General features: G+C 44.5%; 1 protein-coding gene across 5 annotated transcripts in view; it reads left to right on the forward strand.

Annotated features, from left to right (window-relative positions):
* LOC139278583 (copine-8) overlaps positions 1-14785 on the forward strand; it is a 435806-nt gene that overhangs the window by 141044 nt on the left and 279977 nt on the right. For all 5 annotated transcript variants that reach the window (XM_070897510.1, XM_070897511.1, XM_070897512.1 and 2 more), the window contains one exon: positions 13536-13575. In XM_070897510.1, coding sequence (XP_070753611.1) covers positions 13536-13575 — 40 coding nt within the window. The remainder of the gene's footprint in view (positions 1-13535; positions 13576-14785) is intronic.

The raw sequence follows: 14785 nt of genomic DNA on the forward strand, positions 1-14785 counted from the left end.
ACTGGTGTTAAAAATTTCTCTCAGCCGGTGACACTGCCTCAAAAATGGTGGTACCGAATTTTGACCCCTATGATTGAGAGAAAGCTGTGGAAATGACTTTAGAGCTTCTGAAACTCTACTGGAGGAAGCTTGATGTTAGTGAGGTAGTGCCTCGAAATAACACGGGAACTTTGATTGGATGATTGATGCCGTGATGTGTAGACCCATTCGACAAATGGCTCTGGACACTGTACACAATCCTGGCCTTCATTTGTTGTGTGAAGGCACCAATCTGGCTCAGCAAACGGACCAGTTAGAAGTACTGAAAAGAGTCAGAGAACAGTTGGTTAACCCTGATACTTCAATCCTCCTTCAAGCATGTTATCAAATCACAGAGGTCATTTCCAAATGTTTGCCCCATGACCAGCTGCACAACTTACTCTTCTTGGTCTTCAAAGGACTGACCGACCAACACCCAGCTGTTCCAATGCATCATCATCATCATCATAGGCGGTCCCTCAAACGAGGATGACTTGCTTCCACGTGAGTTCACAGATGTTTCAATGAAGGACCCGATGTTCCAGTCCTGAGCTCCAATTGAGGAGGTGGAAGATACCTGTGCGTGGATTTTTTTAACGTGTGGTGACCGTCTCGCATCAGCCACCACATGGGCTTGACAGAGCTAGGCCTTTATCCAGTGGCAAGGGTTAACAAGGACGACTGGAAAACTGCTCTGCTGCATGGACTTAGTGCGCACACATATCGCAGTGTGGGCATGCCTGTGCTGCCCCTGCTAACCGGAAGAGTCGAGGACCCAGGGCAGCACAGTTGTCATGCAAACCACCATTAAAATACAAAGCAGTGAAGTTGGGAACCAGGTCTCGGAGATAATTGACGTGCTGAGGCTTCAATTGCAGTCAATTCATAGAAACATAGAAACATAGAAAATAGGTGCAGGAGTAGGCCATTCGGCCCTTCGAGCCTGCACCGCCATTCAATGAGTTCATGGCTGAACATGCAACTTCAGTACCCCATTCCTGCTTTCTCGCCATACCCCTTGATCCCCCTAGTAGTAAGGACTACATCTAACTCCTGTTTGAATATATTTAGTGAATTGCCCTCAACAACTTTCTGTGGCAGAGAATTCCACAGGTTCACCACTCTCTGGGTGAAACTTACGAGCAGGTGAAACTTTCAGTTCTGTGTAGTATCACTATTCTGGCCTCGTACAACACTCAACAGTTGTGTCTTGTTCCTCACCTACCCAGTCTCTTTGGACAAGTACATCAGTAACATTGAGATCACTGGACACAGAATGCGCCATGAGAATAATGGGAGAGCTGCTGAACACCCTGAAAAAGCAGTTACCATTTGGGATGAGCAGAACCTATGCAGGGAGACAGAGGGAAGTAGAATGGGGGCAGAAGCAAAAGATAGAAAGAAGAAAAGTAAAAGTGGAGGGCAGAGAAACCCAAGGCAAAAATCAAAAAGGGCCACATTATAGCAAAATTCTAAAGGGACAAAGTGTGTTAAAAAGACAAACCTGAAGGCTCTGTGCCTCAATGCGAGGAGTATTCATAATAAGGTGGACGAATTAACTGCGCAGGCAGCTATGAACGAATATGATATAATTGGGATTACGGAGACATGGCTCCAGGGTGACCAAGGCTGGGAACTTAATATCCAGGAATATTCAACATTCAGGAAGGATAGACAGAAAGGAAAAGGGGGTTGGGTAGTGTTGCTGGTTAAAGAGGAAATGAACACAATAGTAAGGAAGGACATGAGCTTGGATGATGTGGAATCTGTATGGGTAGAGTTGCAGAACACCAAAACACTAGTGGGAGTTGTGTACAGACCACCAAACAGTAGTACTAAGGTTGAGGACAGCATCAAACAAGAAATTAGGGATGCGTGCAATAAAGATACAGTAGTTATCATAGGCAACTTTATTCTACATATTGATTGGGCTAACCAAACTGGTAGCAATGTGGTGGAGGAGGATTTCCTGGAGTGTATTAGGGATGGTTTTCCAGACCAATATGTCGAGGAATCAACTAGAGGGCTGGCCACCCTAGACTGGGTGATGTGTAATGAAAAAGGACTAATTAGCAATATTGTTCTGCGAGGCCCCTTGGGGAAGAGTGACCATAATATGGTAGAATTCTTTATTAAGATGGAGAGTGACACAGTTAATTCAGAGACCAGGGTCCTGAACTTAAGGAAAGGTAACTTCGATGGTATGAGACGTGAATTGGCTAGAATAGACTGGTGAATGATACTTAAAGGGTTGACGGTGGATAGGCAATTGCAAACATTTAAAGATTACATGGATGAACTTCAACAATTGTATACCCCTGTCTGGAGTAAAAATAAAACGGGGAAGGTGGCTCAACCGTGGCTAATAAGGGAAATTAGGGATAGTGTTAAATCCAAGGAAGAGGCATATAAATTGGCCAGAAAAAGCAGCAAACCTGAGGACTGGGAGAAATTTAGAATTCAGCAGAGGAGGACTAAGGGATAAATTAGAAGGGGGAAAATAGAGTATGAGAGGAAGCTTACTGGGAACATAAAAACTGATTGCAAAAGCTTCTATAGATATGTGAAGAGAAAAAGATTTGTGTAGGTCCCTTGCAGTCAGAATCAGGTGAATTTATAATGGGGAACAAAGAAATGGCAGACCAATTGAACAAATCCTTTTTTCTGTCTTCACGAAGGAAGACACAAATAACCTTCCAGAAATACTAGGCGATCGAGGGTCGAGCGAGAAGGAGGATTTGAAGGAAATCCTTATTAGTCAGGAAGTTGTGTTAGGGAAATTGATGGGATTGAAGGCCGATAAATCCCCAGGGCCTGATAGTCTGCATCCCAGAGTATTTAAGGAAGTGGCCCTAGAAATAGTGGATGCATTGGTGATCATTTTCCAACAGTCGATCGACTCTGGATCAGTTCCTATGGACTGGAGGGTAGCTAATGTAACACCACTTTTTAAAAAAGGAGGGAGAGAGAAAACAGGGAATTATAGACCAGTTAGCCTGACATCAGTAGTGGGGAAAATGTTGGAATCAATTATTAAAGATGAAATAGCAGCGCATTTGGAAAGCAGTGACAGGATCCGTCCAAGTCAGCATGGATTTATGAAAGGGAAATCATGCTTGACAAATCTTCTAAAATTTTTTGAGGATGCAACTAGGAGAGTGGACAAGGGAGAACCAGTAGATGTGGTGTATTTGGACATTCAAAAGGCTTTTAACAAGGTCCCACACAAGGGATGGGTGTGCAAAATTAAAGCACGTGGTATTGGGGGTAATTTACTGACGTGGATAGAGAACTGGTTGGCAGACAGGAAACAGTCGGGATAAACGGTCCTTTTCAGAATGGCAGGCAGTGACTATTGGGGTGCCGCAGGGCTCAGTGCTGGGACCCCAGCTATTTACAATATATATCAATCATTTAGATGAAAGAATTGAATGTAATATCTCCAAGTTTGCAGATGACACTAAACTGGGTGGCGGTGTGAGCTGTGAGGAGGAAGCTAAGAGGCTGCAGGGTGACTTGGACAGGCTAGGTGAGTAAGCAAAGGCATGGCAGATGCAGTATAATGTGGATAAATGTGAGGTTATCCACTTTGGTGGCAAAAACATGAAGGCAGAATATTATCTGAATGGGGGCAGATTAGGAAAAGGGGAGGTGCAACGAGACCTGGGTGTCATGGTTCATCAGCCATTGAAGGTTGGCATGCAGGTACAGCAGGCGGTGAAGAAGGCAAATGGCATGTTGGCCTTCAGAGCTAAGGGATTTGAGTATAGGAGCAGGGAAGTCTTACTACAGTTGTACAGGGCCTTGGTGAAGCCTCACCTGGAATATTGTGTTCAGTTTTGGTCTCCTAATCTGAGGAAGGATGTTCTTGCTATTGAGGGAGTGCAGCGAAGGTTCACCAGAACTGATTCCCGGGATGGCAGGACTTACATATGAGGAGGGACTGGATCGACTGGGCCTGTATTCTCTGGAGTTTAGAAGAATGAGAGGGGATCTCATAGAAACATATAAAATTCTGACGGGACGGGACAGGTTAGATGCAGGAAGAATGTTCCCGATGTTGGGGAAGTCCAGAACCAGGGGACACAGTCTAAGGATAAGGGATAAGCCATTTAAAACCGAGATGATGAGAAACTTGTTCGCTCAGAGAGTTGTTAACCTGTGGAATTCTCTACTGCAGAGAGTTGTTGATGCCAGTTCGTTGGATATATTCAAGAGGGAGTTAGATATGGCCCTTATGGCTAAAGGGATCAAGAGATATGGAGAGAAAGCAGGAAAGGGATACCGAGGTGAATAATCAACCATGATCTTAATGAATGGTGGTGCAGGCTCGAAGGGCCAAATGGCCTACTCCCGCACCAATTTTCTATGTTTCTATGAACCTGTCCTGTCAGTGAGAACGTGCCACAGTACTCAACCCTTGAATCCCTGGTTACCGTCTGTGGGCTGTGACAGATGATAACTAAGGCCCAGTTGGTAAAGGCGGTGACGACAGTATTCCCACAGTTATTTAGTGCCCTTGTCATTCATTTCAACTCATCAATGTTTCTCTGCTCAATAATTTTGCTCCTGATGATAAATTGAACCAGAGTAAATTCTTTTGCTGAGTTTGAAACATCTAAATGTAGAGATCTAAGTGTGAATTGTGTGAGGACACTAAAGGACCTGCTAGCTTGGGCAAATTATAAAGAAGTAGCTACTTACATGGTGACCAGTGGAGGATAGGACCAGATGAAGAACGTCTGCATATTTGACAAGGGGTTTGTCTTGCCGACCAGTGCAATGGTGCAATACACTGGCTTCAGCCTGCCTGACATGTGGAAGAGCTGGCAGCTCAGATCCATACCATCTAAGGCTATCTGGCAGTCACTGTGGCTTTCTTCCTTGGAGAGTTATTAAAATCTCCACTGGTTTCACAGCTGCAGCTCACAGACACTCTGCTGAGCACATTGCTAAGGTGTTTGCGAGATACTTGTCCAGTTGCCCAGTTGCTGTGTGTCAGGGGCCTGGACAACATTCCGATTGGAGCCCATCACTGGTCCCATCAAGTGATGGGCACAATGCTCAGTCTGTGGGCGACCAAGGAGAACTAAGAGGGAGTGCTAACATTTGAGGTGCTCTCATGCCTGTTTAAGAACATCATTAAATTGAGGGCAAGCGCCATCTAACCCTTTACAAAGAAAATCCGCACGAGCATTTGACCACTCTTCAAGGCTGGGTGCGATCTAGTGCTGGAGCATTCAGCATGTTGGGGAGCTTGACCAAATGTGGAATCGGAGGTTCCAGATCTTCCTTCTACCGGCAGATCCATTCCAACCTTGTGCGTTTGTTGTTGCATCTGGACGGAAAGAGTGAGGAGGTCACCAGGTCTTACAATTCTCCATAGCAACTGGTTGTCCCTCTCATTGGATTGGCTGAAGCTTCCTCATTAATCAAGAAATATCCTTGGGAACCTAATGGGAACTGCATGGACTTCCTAAGGGACCTTTTACGACAGTTGGCTCTGAGCACATGCAGCAGCCTTTTCAACGTTACTTCTCCAGCAGTTAGAACGTGTCCAACCCGCCAGGAGGCTCACTTGGTGGAATAGCTGCCGAAGGAACTACTGCTGTTGCCATCAGAATGAAGCCTAAACAAACAGGCCCCTATCGTCCTCCACCTCCTCTTAGCATCAAATTGATTAATTATTCAACGTGACTTGTAAATTTATAAATTGTAAATAAGTAGATATCCTGTTGTTGCAGCTATTGGCCGATCTTCAAAAGGTGCAGGTTCCGCTTCTCTGTGACTGGGAGTATGTAAATACTCACTCACTCACTCACTCATTCACACATCCTAACACACCCCCTAACACTCACTCACTCATTTACTCACTCACTCACACTCACCACCCTCCTCCCCGCCCCCCCCCACACACATACTCACACACACACTCACACACACATCCAAGCACACCCCCTCACAAGCACAGAAACACACACCCACACACACACACCCTCTTCTAGCTCCCATGTTAGCTGATATTGTTAATGGTTCTCTCTCCTTCAAATCTACCGTCATCACCTCTTCCCTCAAAAAAACAACGCTGAGCCCTCTGTCCTTGCATAGTACCATCCCACCTCTAACCTCCCTTTCCTCACCAAAGTCCTTGAATGTGTTATCGCCTCCCAAATCCGTGCCCATCTTTAATGGAACTCCATGTTTGAATCCCTCCAATCAGATTACCGTCCTGCCACAACACTGAAATGGCTCTTATCAAAGTCACAAATGACATCCTGTGTGACTGTGACAAAGGTAAACTATCCCTTCTCGTCCTTCTTGACCTGTCTGCAGCCTTTGACACGGGTGATCACTCCATCCTCCTTCCACCGTCATCCAGCTGGGTGGGACTGCACTCGCCTGGTTCCATTCTTATCTATCTAATCGTAGCCAGAGAATCACTTGCAATGTCGTCTGTGCCCACTCCCGGATCATTACCTCGTGTTCCCCAAGGATCCATCCTTGCCCACCTCCTATTTCCCATCTACATCATCTGAAAACAGAAAGTCAATTTCCGCGTGTACACTGATGACACCCAGCTCTACCTCACTGCCACTTCTCTTGGCCCCTCCACTGGTTCTACATTATAGAATCATAGAATGGTTACAGCACAGAAGGAGGCCATTTGGCCCATTGAGCCTGTACCGGCTCTCTGCAAGAGCACTTCAGTTAGTCCCACTCCCCCGCCCTTTCCCTGTAGTCTTGCAAATTTTCTCCTTCAGGTACTAATCCAATTTCATTTTGAAAGCCGCAATTGAGTCTGTCCCACCACCCATTCAGGCAGTGCATTCCAGACCCTAACCATGCGCTGCATAAAAAGTTTTCCCTCCTGTGGCCTTTGGTTCTTCGGTAATCTAGATAGGAATAGTGCAATCAAGCAGACGCAGCATGGATTCATGAAGGGGAAATCATGTTTAACTAATTTACTGGAATTCTTTGAGGATATAACGAGCATGGTGGATAGAGGTGGACCGATGGATGTGGTGTATTTAGATTTCCAAAAGGCATTCGATAAGATGCCACACAAAAGGTTACTGCAGAAGATAGAGGTATGCGGAGTCAGAGGAAATGTATTAGCATGGATAGAGAATTGGCTGGCGAACAGAAAGCAGAGAGTCGGGATAAATGGGTCCTTTTCGGGTTGGAAATCGATGGTTAGTGGTGTGCCACAGAGATCGGTGCTGGGACCACAACTGTTTACAATATACATAGATGACCTGGAAGAGGGGATAGAGTGTAGTGTAACAAAATTTGCAGATGACACAAAGATTAGTGGGAAAGCGGGTTGTGTAGAGGACTCAGAGAGGCTGCAAAGAGATTTAGATAGGTTAAGTGAATGGGCTAAGGTTTGGCAGATGGAATACAATGTCGGAAAGTGTGAGGTCATCCACCTTGGGGAAAAAAACAGTAAAAGGGAATATTATTTGAATGGGGAGAAATTACAACATGCTGAGGTGCAGAGGGACCTGGGGGTCCTTGTGCATGAAACTCTTTTGAGTTTACCTGAAAATAAACATAAACATTAAACTGTGCCACCCACCTGGGTGACACAGCAGACATTTTCAAGGCCCCTTTTTTCTTTCCTTTTTTTTTTGGGGCGCTAAAATCAAATTTTTTCCAGTGCCCCCTATAAAAGGGGAGGGGGACACTAAAAGCACCGGCAATTAAAACAAATTAAACTTTAAAACGTAAAATCAAATTAAAATTTGGTTGCCGGGCGTGATGATGCACTCCAGTCCCTCCGGTGCCCACCTCTCGCGGAAGGCCGCGAGCGTACCGGTGGACACCGCGTGCTCCATCTCCAAGGATACCCTGGACCGGATGTAAGAGCGGAAGAGAGGCAGGCAGTCAGGTTGAACGACCCCCTCGACCGCCCGCTGCCTGGACCGGCTGATGGCACCCTTGGCCGTGCCCAGGAGCAGTCCTACGAGGAGGCCCTCGGACCTACCCGCTCCCCTCCGCACAGGGTGCCCAAAGATCAGGAGAGTGGGACTGAAGTGCAGCCAGAATTTCAGGAGCAGCCCCTTCAAATAATGGAACTCCTTGTGCATGAATCCCAAAAAGTTAGTTTTCAGGTGCAGCAGGTAATCAGGAAGGCAAATGGAATGCTGGCCTTCATTGCGAGAGGGATGGAGTACAAAAGCAGGGAGGTCCTGCTGCAACTGTATAGGGTATTGGTGAGGCCGCACCTGGAGTACTGCGTGCAGTTTTGGTCACCTTACTTAAGGAAGGATATACTGGCTTTGGAGGGGGTACAGAGACGATTCACTGGGCTGATTCCGGAGATGAGGGGATTACCTTATGATGATAGATTGAGTAGACTGGGTCTTTACTCGTTGGAGTTCAGAAGGATGAGGGGTGATCTTATCGAAACATTTAAAATCATGAAAGGGATAGACAAGATAGAGGCAGAGAGGTTGTTTCCACTGGTCGGGGAGACTAGAACTAGGGGGCACAGCCTCAAAATACGGGGGAGCCAATTTAAAACCGAGTTGAGAAGGAATTTCTTCTCCCAGAGGGTTGTGAATCTGTGGAATTCTCTGCCCAAGGAAGCAGTTGAGGCTAGCTCATTGAATGTATTCAAGTCACAGATAGATAGATTTTTAACCAATAAGGGAATTAAGGGTTACGGGGAGAGGGCAGGTAAGTGAAGCTGAGTCCACGGCCAGATCAGCCATGATCTTATTGAATGGCGGAGCAGGCTCGAGGGGCTAGATGGCCTACTCCTGTTCCTAATTCTTATGTTCTTATGTTCTTTTGCTCATCACCTTGAATCTGTGTCCTCTGATTCTTGATCCTTCCGCCAATGGGAACAGTTTCTATCTACTCTGTCTAGACCCCTCATGATTTTGAACACCTCTATCAAAACTCCTCTCAACCTTCTCTGCTCTAAGGAGAACAATTACCCCAGCTTCTCCAGTCTATCCACGTAACTGATGTCCCTCATCCCTGGAATCATTCTTGTAAATCTTTTCTGCACCCTCTCTAAGGACTTCACATCCTTCCTAAAGTGCGGTGCCCAGAATTGGACACATTACTCGAGTTGTGGCCAAACCAGTGTTTTATAAAGGTTTATCATAACTTCATTGCTTTTCTACTCTATGCCTCCATTTATGAAGCCCAGGATGTTGTATGCTTTTTTAACTGCTTTCTCAACCTGTCCTGCCACCTTCAATGATTTGTGCACATATACTCCTAGGTCTCTCTGTTCATGCACCCACTGTAGGATTGTACCCTTTAGTTTATATTGCCTCTCCTCGTTCTTCCTATCAAAATGTATCACTTCGTACTTTTCTGCGTTAAATTTCATCTGCCACATGTCCACCCATTCCACCAGCCTCTCTATGTCTTCTTGAAGTCTATCACTATCCTCCTCACTGTTCACTATACTTCCAAGTTTTGTGCCATCTGCAAATTTTGAAGTAGTGCCCTGTACTCCCAAGTCCAAGTCATTAATATATATCAAGAAAAGCAGTGGTCCCAGCACTGACCCCTGAAGGATATACCTTCCTCCAGTCCGAAAAACAACCGTTCACCACTACTCTATGTTCCCAGTAAATTAGCCAATTTTGTATCCATGCTGCCACTGTCCCTTTTATTCCATGGGCTTCAACTTTGCTGGCATGCCTTTTATGTGGCGCTTTTGGAAGGCCATGTACACCACATCAACCGCATTGCCCTCATCAATCCTCTCTGTTACCTCCTCAAAAAACTCAATCAAGTTAGTTAAACACGATTTGCCTTTAACAAATCCGTGCTGGTTTTCCTTAATTAATCCAGACATGTTCAAGTGACTGTTAGTTCTGTCCCGGATTATCGTTTCTAAAAGCTTCCCCACTACCGAGGTTAAACTGACTGGCCTGTAGTTGCTGGGTTTATCCTTGCACCCTTTTTTGAACAATGGTGTAACATTTGCAATTCCCTAGTCCTCTGGCACCACTCTCATATCCAAGGAGGATTGGAAGATTATGGCCAGCACATCTGCAATTTCCACCCTTTACTTCCCTCAGTATTTTTCTTACCGCGTCAGGAGAGAGGTGGGCGACATCGGGTGCGGATGCGAACTCTGCTCCTGGCTCCATGTCAACCTCCCCCAAGACTTTCCTCTGACTGGGCTTGTTAAGCCTGCCCAGTGAGGATGTAATTTTATGATGTGTCATCAGCCAGTTTTCTTAAAGGTACCATGCCCACATTCAGTTTGACAGTTGTGCTGTCAGTGTTCTGCAGCATTGACGTGCTGCAAACACTGACAAGCATTGCACAGAGGTGCATGGATGCACCCAGGCTCCCCATGACTCCCTTTATATGCTTATGGAGAGAGTCGCAGCATGCAGGGAGGTTCTCTTCCCTTCCAATGGGTGGAAGAGACCTCCCCAGGACACCAACGCAGCCTGGTTGCACATTGCACAGGAGGGCACAAGCAGAGATATGATCAGGAGTACCTGAGTGCAGTGCCACAAACCTTTCAATGATCTCAATAGATCACGAAGCGTTACTGCAAAGACACACTCAACCTCATTCTGCTGTGCCACTCGTCACATCCCTATCACTCTGCCTTCCCTACCCTACTCCTGCACATCCTTACTCTCACCAACTTACCTTGCACCTCCACCCATCCCTCTCTATCTACATTATCACAACCCCATCTCACTAGCCACCCCTCACACTCACCCTCATACTTGTGCAATCATACCAACTAACAACACACAAGGGTAGGCAGTTGGGTGTTTTAGCCAATGTTCATGTAAAGTTTCCATTAATGTGCTGTCAAATTAACAGTTTTATTAGCAACACTTTGCCTTCTTGGACAGATTTGTGTGCTTCTTTGGAAGTGGCTTTGTGAGTTGTAGTGAATGGTGAAACATAACGGTAGCCTCTGCAATGGTGATGAGTGTGAAAGGAATGGCTTGAGCATTGTGGGGATGCTTTATGGTGCTGGTGTGGGGTGGTGCCAACTTGGCGCATCATGTGGCAACCAGGGTGTGCAGCGTCTAGTGAAATAAATCTGGCCATGGCGAGCCCATCCCTGGTCATGTGCTGATGCCCCGTGTCCTGTGCAGCATCAAGTGATTGCGGAGAAGGTTGGTGTTTTTGGTGCTGCTGGTGTGCCTAGTGATGTTGGTGATGGGGCTGATCGTGGTGGGATTCTGAAGACCAAGGTGAGATTTTTTTCAAGGGCACCTTGATGCTGAAGGAATAGATGGCAACTGAAGTTGAGATGACAGAAGCGATCTGACAATGGTGAGAGGTTGCTCCAAGGATGTGACAGTGGATAGAGAGTTCACTGCAAACACTTCCAAACTGCATACAGCTCAAACATGTATTCCAAATCCTGAAGGCTCCAGCTTCTAAGATTGGAAAGTGAACAGCTGTGAAATGGTAGCTTTCATACCACTTTGCAGCTGTCACCTATTCAGAAGAATGTATACTCATTGAAAGCCAGACCTACTTACCTGACGTGATTCCTGACCGCCGTGAAACTCATCAAATAACTGGAAAAATGGCAAGTAGAGATTAACATTTTCTTCACTTGGCTTCTAACTAGCTCTTAATGATGTAAATTGCCTCCCCCACTGCTTGGTGTCGGGTCTGTTAAGCGCTGACATACCCGACCCCTGGGAGACTAGCCCGCTGTCAATTATTTCCATTATGACAGCTGACCTGCCTCTAAACCCGCCCTCTCATCACCGATAAAATTCCGGCCAGAGAATCTGGTGAAAGTTGTGGAACTGGAGGAGGTTACAGAATAGATTGCATTTGAAGAAAGTACAATTTGCTTTAATCCAGACTCTGACAAGTTTTTGGAAGAAGCACACTGACAAAAGACAGGCATTGCATGTTGTGTAAGGAAAGTTTGAGTAGTGGAACTGCATTCATCATGGTGGAATCTATATATGGATAGACAGGATACCAGTTACACTTAGCCTGGTCTAAATTGTATGGGCTTCAACTTCTAACTGTATATTATTATATGTATTCTTGCTTTGAATAATTAAGCTCTGGGCACAAATCATTTAAGAACTTCATTTTGAGAATTTCACATTTTTGCCCTTCAAAACTCAGTTGCACAAGTGTGGTGTCATGTAGGTAATGAAAAAAACAATCTAAATAATTAGCAGTGTGTTGTTCATAGTAGATTTGTATATTGTGCAAAGGAATAGCATAGTTCATGAATCCACAATGCAAGTGAAACCTGAGTTTAAAAAACATTTCTTAATTACAGCTAGTGTGCTCCGTCTGCACACAGTAAAAGAAGGTTACAAGTAGCTAAAAATTAAGGTTATCAAAGGTAACCTTTGCTATGAATGACTACTCACAGAAATACTCTGAATAAACAAAAAATCATCGTGTCTGCTTTCTCTCTCACAGACAATTGTGAATCTAAAATTCTATTTAAAGACACTGGGCTTCAATGGAAAAATAATTGGGTGGGGTGTAAATGGGCTGCCGAATCACTATTGTATGTTTTACGCTTTTGCCTGAGACAAATTTATACCCCACTGACTTTAGTTAAGGCTTTATAGTTATTGCATTAATTAGCTCCATCATTATGAATGTTAAGATAACTTGTCTCTATGATTAGTATTTGACTATATTTCACATATAGATAAAGATACAGATGTTCCACTTGGCTGGACAATGTGGTAATGCATTAACTCAAATGCTGTGTTTTTTTAAGAAATAAAGCAGCCTTTTAGAATTGCTCTACTAAATTACAAGAATATAATTTTCAGACAGCACCAAATAGCAGTGATCATAGATGACTAGTCAACTTCAGTAGATTACTAAATTTTGCATGTGAAAAATCAACAAAAGCCCTGATTTTAACTCATGGCATGTTCAGAGCGGGCGGGATGCGTGCAGGAGGGTAACCCCCACGGACTCCTTGATGTTTTAACTCCCGGGTCTCATTTAAATAGGCCGAGTGACGTTGTGGTGGGCAGGAATTGGGGTGGGAACTGGTCATTGTTGGGAACCGATGTATGGAAAGGTAAGTCAGGCAGCAGTGGGAGTCCTGGTCGATCGCAGGTGGAAGAGGTTGGGAGGGAAAGCCCGGGGCAATGGATATGATCCGTCGAATCCGTCTGTTGGCACTCACTATCAAGGCTCACATCAGGGCTGACGTTAGGAGGGCAACCAGAGCCATGATATCTTACACCAGGAAGGAATCAATACCTTAAAGAAAGATGACGCTTGGAGTAAATTGGTGAGAAAAAGAAAAATTGAATCGCAAAACAGATCATAACTTGATTTCAAAATGATAACATTGATTGTGAATCACAGTTCTGAATTAACTATCAAAGTCATACCTGGGTTGGACTTAATAAAGCAGTAATTTTCAGATTATTTGGAATATGAGCAAACCTGAAGCAGGTTTTAGCTGTTCTTTTACTCTTTTTTCAAACTTATCTTTTATGTCATGCACTGTAGATTTGAGGTGTGGAATAGTAAATTCTCATTTTTATTATTATTTTCAGGTATGATGTTGATTCAAAGAGTTCAAATTTATCTGAACATGTAAGTTTTCTTTATCTTCTTTAGCCTTTCATAATGCTTTATTTCCACAAGCCTTAAGCCATAATATGGGAAGGTTAAACTTGTATTGTAAAGTTTTATTTTGGCTTATAAGTGTTGTGTCAAAATGTTTTTGACAAATTGTGTGTCACAACCAGTACTGCTCTATGTCTATTATTATACTTGAAATGTTGGTATTGGCACTGCCTTTTGAATCTAGCCGGTTTATTTACAATGAAAATGTGTCTTGAGCAAATGTTGCCGACTTAGATGCTGAATCCATAGAATTGGAGATAAACAATGACCAAAACATGAGTCAGGATTGGTTTCATTAATTTTCTTGAGAGCACTTTTCAACAAGCATTGTTTTTTAGGATCTATAAAGCAGGATCTTTAGGATCTAATTAAGAATGTAATTTCATCAATCGGTTTCTCACTGTAGAAACATCCCTATTTTCAATCAGTTTCTAGATCTCTAAAAACTGTACTGTTGGATATAATTTACCCGGAATGATTTTTGTTGTCCAGTGGCTCTTTTTGCGACATCATCGCAGAATATTACGTCAAGCAGGCAATATCGTGGATACAGCAAAAAATTGAGAGGGTGTGACATCACAGCATTTTACATTTTTGTAGGTTATCCTAGACAAATGAGCAAGCTGTGAGGACTTTAGTTTAGAGGAAAAGAAAGGTTATGATCAATGGACATTGAAATAGGTTACATCAAGAGTTGGCCAAGGACCTTTCCTTGACCCCGCCCTTTTTCTCATCTACATGCTGCCCCTTGGTGACATTATCCGCTGACTTGGGTCAGTTTTCAAATATATTCGGATGACATCCAGCTCTACCTGTTGACCACCTCTCTCAAACCCTCCACTGTCTCCGTGTCGTCAGACTGTTTGTCCGACATCCAGTCTTGGATGTACTGCAAATTGTTCCAGTTAGAGAATTTGGGCAGACAAAAGCCATCGTCTTTGGCTCTTGCCACAGAGTCTGTACCTTTGCAACTAATTTCATCTCCTTCCTCAACCATTGGCCCAGGCTGAACAGCGATTGTTCACAACCTCAGTGTTCTATTCAACCCTTAGCAGAGCATCTCACACCATGGTCCCGGAAGTACGGATTTCCTGAATGACGTCTTTTAAATTTTTCCTGTAGGTTTTCTGCCCGATTGCCAGCCTGATTGACAGGCTGATTGACTGTCGGGCGGGAA

The sequence above is a fragment of the Pristiophorus japonicus genome, chromosome 13, assembly GCF_044704955.1.
Source record: "Pristiophorus japonicus isolate sPriJap1 chromosome 13, sPriJap1.hap1, whole genome shotgun sequence".
In the NCBI taxonomy this organism is placed as follows: domain Eukaryota; kingdom Metazoa; phylum Chordata; class Chondrichthyes; family Pristiophoridae; genus Pristiophorus; species Pristiophorus japonicus.